The sequence below is a fragment of the Drosophila subobscura genome, chromosome E (genome assembly GCF_008121235.1).
Source record: "Drosophila subobscura isolate 14011-0131.10 chromosome E, UCBerk_Dsub_1.0, whole genome shotgun sequence".
Lineage (NCBI taxonomy): Eukaryota > Metazoa > Arthropoda > Insecta > Diptera > Drosophilidae > Drosophila > Drosophila subobscura.
This window is the reverse complement of record NC_048531.1, coordinates 9,861,807-9,868,842: the sequence shown is the minus strand read 5'-3', so window position 1 is coordinate 9,868,842 and position 7,036 is coordinate 9,861,807. Positions and strand designations below refer to the sequence as shown.

The window sequence follows — 7,036 nt, the reverse complement described above, 5'->3', positions numbered from 1 at the left end:
AATGAAAAGTCAAATAATACACCAGTTCAAGCTGGAATATCAGTCATTTGTTGTCTCTCCGCTTCTATTAAAACCTACTTTTGCCTCTGAGTCGCCACCAAGAACTCCCTGAAATCTCGATCGTTGTTTCGGGAATCGAAAAATAAATGTCCAAGGAAAATGGCGATCAAGAAAAGGACAAGCAGGAGGAGAACCGAATTGTGGCAACCGTTACTGGAAGCAAAACGCAAATGCAAACTGTTATACTTCTCGCTCTCGCTCTCGCTCTCTCTGGCGCTCGCTCTCTCTGGCTCTCGCTCTCTCTGTCTCTGTGGCTCTCTGGTTCTCCGTCTCTTTGGCTTGGCCTGCTTTCGTGTAAGGGCAAAATGTGGGCAGGGGGAGGGCGGCACAAACTGTTTGGCGACGCCATGGAAATGATGACGTAAATTGAAACCAAAAGCTGCTACGGCAACGAAATCTATTTGCGAGGGGGTCCTCCGCTCCCCACCCCTGCCTGACAGGTGAGCCGCCATCTCCGAGTGCATATTTGTCGAGCCGCTGAGTGCACTTCGAAGCGCACAGTGGCAGTCCGCAGATACACGAAGAAATAGTGAGGCAGATGAGGCTGAAGCTGAAGCATTGACTTGGACGCTGCTCTAATGACATTTGCCGTTTTGTTTGTTTTGCTGACAAACGCTTTCCATTCTCATTTGCGCTTAAATGCATTTTTCTCAGCCCCCCCCTCGCCCTACTCATATTCCGTTTTGCAACGTCACAAAATGTTTTGGTTTGAATTTCAGAAGCTTTTAGCTTTGTTTTCCCCTGTGCTGCACGTGTCTCTGTGTGTGTGTGTCTCAGTGTGTGTCCTTCCATGTCCTGTCTGCACTTTGTGCTCAATTCTTGCGTTTTCTATTTCTATTTTTAGAGCTGCACTAAAACAAGCACAAAAGACAGGGTGGTCTGCACATTCAGAGTCACAGAACGTTGCATAAATTAATCAACAATGACTAAATAAACACACACACAAACACACCACACACACACACACACACACACTTGTATATCTATAGATAGAAATAAAAGCTGCCCGAGACCAAGACCTGACCCACTGAGTACCAGCTGCTGGTCCAGCCATTGACGTCACACGACGACACGACCACCCGACGACCCCCCCAATGCTCCACTGCATTCGTCCTGAAGCTGATGATGCAGTTGCAGACGTTGGTGTTGCTGTTGCTGCCTCTCTATAGGTAAGCACCCTCTTGACCTTACCCAAACTGTTTACACTTATCACTGCCACAAGGGCCCCTCAACACAAAGAGAGAGAGAGAGAGAGAGAGAGAGAGAGAGAGCGACACAAGACACAAGATGGCACTTGGGGCCTCAGTTCGCAGTTCGATTGTTGCCAGGGGAGCTGGGTGGCGTTTAGGGGCGGGGAATAATTGGTGTAATGATGAGTGAACGGATTGACTAGAACAATCTCTGATGAAACATTAACCCAATTTCCTTAGCTAATCAGTTATGGAACCCAAAAACAGCTTGACATTAGTTGAGAGAGTCCCAAAATGGCTGCAAAGTTCGTTGGCAGCTCAGACACTATATGGACAAAGGATTAATTGTTATCCGACATGTTGTCTGCACTTTATGGGTTTCATTTCTTGGGGCTTCCCACTGTCTTGGCACTTTGTTGGCTTGCCCCGCCGCTTGCTCTGAGTCTTCGCTTGACCACGCGGTTCAGTTGCTGCACGGTCGCCACTTCGCGCGGTATCCCAAACCAGATTAGTGTCTTGTCTCCTTTGCTGCATCCTTGCCAATGGCTGCCGCTGCTGTTGCAACGCCTGGGGCCACTGTGCTGCCGTCAGGACCTGCTGCTGCCGCCGCACCGTTAGTTGTTCCGGCACCTGCCGGCAAGGGTCCTGGCAATCTGTTGGAAATTGTCGGCGAGGCCAATGTTGTAAACTACATGAAGAATCGCCTGCGGAAGGGCGCCATGAAGCGCAAGGGTCAGGAGATTGTGAACGGACATCGCTTCGGGGTGCGCTTCTTCAAGCAGCCCACCTACTGTGGCCACTGCAAGGATTTCATCTGGTGAGCGAGCCAGTGCAGCTGGAAACCATTTGGAATACACTTGCTGGGGCTGCAAAAGATTTCAATTTACAGTCGAGACTTGTTCTGAGATGGAAAGATTTAAACCCCGATTTAGGTCTTCCTCTGCACGTGTATTCCAAGTCTCGTTGCCCCGCAGCCAGATCCCTTTTGTTGCTGTACATTTTTTCAGCGCTCTTTAATTTAATTAGCGCCTCTGCTGGTTGACACAATTTTTCGTTGTTTTCGTTGTTTTCGTTTCTGTTTTTTGCGCTGCGCCTCGCTGCATCCGTGGACGGGATTTTGGATGGGATTAGGGGCTTTGGCAAGCCGGGTTTTCAGTGCGAGGGTGGGTTAAGTTGTTGCTGCGCCTAATGCAGAGAGCGTTGCTAATTGAGTTGCCTGTCCGTGTTCCCGTGCAGAGTGCCGCTTCAACATACACCAAAAGTGCTGCAAGTTTGTGGTGTTCAAGTGCCCCGGCAAGGACACGGATTTCGATGCGGACTGTGCCAAAGTGAAGCACGGCTGGATCTCCACCACCTACACCACGCCCACCTTCTGCGACGAGTGCGGCATGCTGCTGCACGGCGTGGCCCATCAGGGAGTCAAGTGCGAGAGTGAGTGGGCGTCAACAGTCGTGTGGATCCCTCGCTAATGGCTCTCGTGTCCACTCCTTTAGACTGCAACCTGAATGTGCATCATGTGTGCCAGGAGAAGGTGCCACCCATGTGCGGCGCGGACATCAGCGAGGTGCGTGGCCGGCTGCTGCTCTACGTGGAGCTCAAGGGGAACAACCTCAAAGTGGACAGTGAGTCGCGATAGCCTGACTTTTGCTCGAAGATAAATTTACTCTAAGATTCCCCACAGTCAAGGAGGCAGCCAATCTCATTCCCATGGACACCAATGGCTTCAGCGATCCGTACATTGCGGTCCAAATGCATCCGGATCGTTCGGGAAAGTCCAAAAAGAAGACCAAGACCATCCAGAAGAACCTCAATCCGGTCTTCAATGAAACTTTCACTTTGTACGTTTTCAGTCTGCACTTTGCCATTAAATTTTAACTGAATTTCTCTCATGTCCGACAGTGAGCTGCAGCCGCAGGACCGCGAAAAGCGTCTGCTCATCGAGGTGTGGGACTGGGATCGCACCTCGCGCAACGACTTCATGGGCTCCTTCTCGTTCAGCATGGACGAACTGCAGAAGGAGCCCGTCGATGGCTGGTACAAGTTCCTCTGCCAGGTGGAGGGCGAGCACTACAACATTCCCTGTGTGGATGCCATCAATGATATGGCACGCCTGAGCGATGAAGTGAAGGTTCGTTATAGCCCGAAATCCCTAGTCTTTGCTACAGGATTTTCCCTCCACTCCACAGCACGATCGTCGACCCAATGAGAAGCGTCGCATGGACAACAAGGACATGCCCCATAACATGAGCAAGCGCGACATGATCCGCGCTGCTGACTTCAACTTTGTCAAGGTCATTGGCAAGGGCTCCTTCGGCAAAGTGCTGCTGGCCGAGCGACGCGGCACCGACGAGCTGTATGCGGTGAAGGTGCTCCGCAAGGATGTCATCATCCAGACGGACGACATGGAGCTGCCCATGAACGAGAAGCGCATACTGGCCCTGTCCGGTCGTCCGCCCTTCCTGGTCTCCATGCACTCCTGCTTCCAGACCATGGATCGTCTGTTCTTCGTCATGGAGTACTGCAAGGGCGGGGATCTCATGTACCACATGCAGCAGTACGGCAGATTCAAGGAGTCTGTGGCCATGTGAGTGGATACCAGAGAGCTGGCAGATTGAAGCAAGATTGATTGAGTTTTCGTTGCAGTTTCTATGCCGTGGAGATAGCCATTGCCTTTTTCTTTCTGCACGAACGTGACATCATCTATCGGGATCTGAAGCTGGACAACATTCTGCTGGACGCCGAGGGGCATGTGAAGCTGGTGGACTTTGGCCTGAGCAAGGCGGGCGTCACGGAGCGCGAGACAACGCGCACTTTTTGTGGCACGGCCATGTACATGGCACCGGAGGTGCGTACGCCTTAATATCCTAATGCCCAATCCCTAATATCCTCTTGCAGATTGTCAGCTGTGAGCCGTATTCCATAACCGCCGACTGGTGGGCGTATGGGGTGCTGCTCTTCGAGTTCATGGCCGGCCAGTCGCCGTTCGAGGGGGACGATGAGTCCACCGTCTTTCGAAACATCAAAGAGAAGAAGGCCGTGTTCCCCAAGCACTTTACACAGGATGCCATGGATATTATAACTAGTGTTAGTATAGGAAATATCTCTGCTTAATGTTTGTGTATCAATTTTCTTGATTTTCACCCCTTTTGCTTAGTTCCTGGCCAAGAAGCCCAACAATCGCTTGGGCGCTGGCAAATATGCCAGGCAGGAGATAACCACGCATCCTTTCTTCAACAGCATCGATTGGGAAAAGGCGGAGGCGGGTGAAATGGAGCCACCCATTGTGCCCCGAATTGTAGGTCCTTCCTTTGAGGATTCCCATGACCAGCCATGACTTTTGTTTATTCTTGTAGAAACATCGCAAGGACATAAGCAACTTTGATGAGGCCTTTACCAAGGAGAAAACGGATTTGACACCAACCGACAAGCTCTTCATGATGAATCTGGACCAAAACGATTTCATAGGGTTCTCCTACATGAATCCCGAGTTTATAACCATACTCTAAAAGTTGTTCTAAAAAGCTTTTCATTGAAGGAAGAAGGATGTAACGGATAAAAGCTGAAAGCTTAGCCTCAACTATGGATAGCAGATATAAATAAATTCCCACTGAGAGCTTACGGCAAGCTGCGTTGGCTGTCTGCTGTCGAACTTGGAGCTTTCAGCTGTTCACAAAACTGAGCTTTCTGCCTCGCCTCTCTCTCTCTCTCTCTCGCTGTTGCTGCTGGCAAATGTTAAACGGGACTGCAGCAGAGCTAAGGCCCAGATAGTAAACGAAAACAAATGCGGTTCCAGGAAAGAGCGAAAGCTGCCTTTGCGCTCTTTTGCTTGGAGGGGAATGATTTCTACCTTGAGCGAAATTCACCTCTCTTGGGTCGTGTGCCCCTCCAAGAGCAGCTCCATTCCGTGACTTTTAAAGCAGTAATTAGAGGGTAGCAAAAACAAACCAAAGCAGCGCGAATGCAAAACTAAACATTGAAGTTTTGGCAGTGGCAAACCCGATAACTTGTTGCTCCTTTGCCATTTGCTGCCTTGAACTTGGGTTTCTCGGTGGCTCTAATGAAATTTGTGTTTGGCCCTGCCAGCCGCAGAGCGTAAAATTGTTTCGAAAATCGTTTTTGGCACCTCAACTATGGCACACAGAGTACGATGCTGTAGGCGGAATGGAGCTCTGCGGTTCCTTTGCCCAAATATTCTCGTTACTGCGTCACAGCTGATGGCAGGCAGCAGGATATTTGCAATATTGATTAAGAGGCCTCATCTAATCAGGAGCTGAGTCCGCAGTGAATGCAATTTCCGTCTGGTGGAAGTTTTGCTCGGTCTTTGTAAGTGAATTTCCATCAATCGCAGCTTCCGCTTTCAATGGCTCTTCCCTTTGCACTGGGTACAACAGCATCCGCATCCGCATCCGCCGTCAACTGTTTGCACTCTATTAGCGGCAATTTGCAGGTTTACGTGCACTTTTCACGGCTTTTAGACACGTTCCAATGTCTCCGGCCATGTCCTCGGGTCTGTGGGTCGCCCGCTCAGCGATGCAGACATTCGCTTGCACTGTCCTTGTGCTCTTCCTTTGCTTCTCATTCACTTCCACCTTCCACCTTCCACCTTCTCCTCCTGCTGCTGTCATCGACATCCTTCTGTGCCATCGCCACCGCAACATGTGCCTTTGGTGTCCGCTTTTTGGCTCGTGGCTAAGGCTGGTTGGTGGTGGTGGTGTTTGGCCTTGTCGGGGGTTCGGCAAAGGACAACGGAACAGCACAGCGCATAAGGATGTACTAAAGTGCTTAACACAATATAAATAATGGTCAAGCGGGCGGTGGGTCGCCATATATTCAGAGTGTAATAAAATGGAGCAGGCAGCAGCAGCTTAAAGGAATCCCGCCGCTTGGCATAGTTTTTCCTAGGCCTTGATGCCATCCGCCGGCTAGGTACTTTCCTTGCAAAAATGTCGTCGAGTGGCTAAATTGTCAGCTTATAAATCAATTGGATTAGATCGGAAAAAAAAACTGAATTTCACGAGGCGAAAGGTAAGATTTCTTATACCACTTTTCAATAACAAACCTTCGTTCAGTCGCTAAAGTTGGGAATGGATTGGAATGCCGTTATTTAAATATTTAAAGACATTTTCCTGTTGCTTAAATTCATCAGAAGTACATTGAAAATGTATGTACTCATTCCATCTATGTGCTGTTATGTGCTGATAACGATGAAAATTGCTACGCTGTGCTGAGTGTTTTTCTTATTCATGTCTGCGTACTTTGTACTCCCCCTAATACCTGCGGTGGCTTACCAGTGCCACCCCCTCTCACTCATTGCGTTGCTATCTGTCTTTTTCATACACTGTCACTTCCGTTTCCGCCTGAGCACCCGGACTGAATGCGGACTGCCTTGCGTGCTCCATTTGCCGCCTACCCTCAGCCACTTTTTGTGCTGCCACTAACTGCTCTGGCACTTGGATGCCACTCCACTCCACTCGCATTCTGTGGCACTCACTGGGAGTGACATGCATATGGTCTGCTCCCCCATAAAAACCACAAAAGCCGCAAAATATTGTCCCAAATTAGCTGCGTGATGCTTGCTGCCTGACTGTCCTGGTCTGCGTGATGGTGTGGCCGATGTCCGGCATGGGTATCCAATTCGCCTTTGCCTAATTTCATTGTTGAGAGCGTTCCCCAGTTGTGGCTGGGATGGAAAGCCGGGGATTTATCAGCTAAGTGAGTCTCATGGCCTGCCTAAATATTTAAAGCGACTCCCAGGTGGGATTATTCCGCACTCCTGTTGCATTCCT

The 7,036-nt window shown here is 49.9% G+C and overlaps 1 protein-coding gene across 2 annotated transcripts; it reads left to right on the top strand.

Moving 5' to 3' along the window:
• The first annotated feature begins 349 nt into the window (after positions 1-349).
• On the top strand, positions 350-4,874 carry LOC117891311 (protein kinase C, eye isozyme). Of its 2 annotated transcripts, XM_034796722.1 has the most exons (12): positions 350-354; positions 1,763-2,067; positions 2,382-2,413; positions 2,487-2,681; positions 2,744-2,872; positions 2,932-3,088; positions 3,150-3,378; positions 3,437-3,834; positions 3,894-4,095; positions 4,146-4,334; positions 4,405-4,545; positions 4,604-4,874. In XM_034796722.1, the coding sequence occupies exons 2-12, from the start codon at positions 1,793-1,795 to the stop codon at positions 4,754-4,756; spliced, it is 2,100 nt and encodes a 699-aa protein (XP_034652613.1). In that variant the 5' UTR covers positions 350-354; positions 1,763-1,792; the 3' UTR covers positions 4,757-4,874. The 2 variants fall into 2 exon arrangements, with proteins under 2 accessions (XP_034652613.1, XP_034652612.1); XM_034796721.1 differs by lacking the exon at positions 350-354 and having other exon boundaries at positions 1,749-2,067.
• The last annotated feature ends 2,162 nt before the right edge of the window (positions 4,875-7,036 follow it).

What these genes read in the sequence shown, in the direction of transcription:
- LOC117891311 (XM_034796722.1), top strand. Translation starts at nt 1,793, where the DNA reads ATGGCTGCCGCTGCTGTTGCAACGCCTGGGGCCACTGTGCTGCCGTCA. An exon ending in GCCGGGTTTTCAGTGCGAGG is followed by an intron (nt 2,414 to 2,486) that starts GTGGGTTAAGTT and finishes GTTCCCGTGCAG; the next exon opens with AGTGCCGCTTCAACATACAC. An exon ending in CCATGTACATGGCACCGGAG is followed by an intron (nt 4,096 to 4,145) that starts GTGCGTACGCCT and finishes ATCCTCTTGCAG; the next exon opens with ATTGTCAGCTGTGAGCCGTA.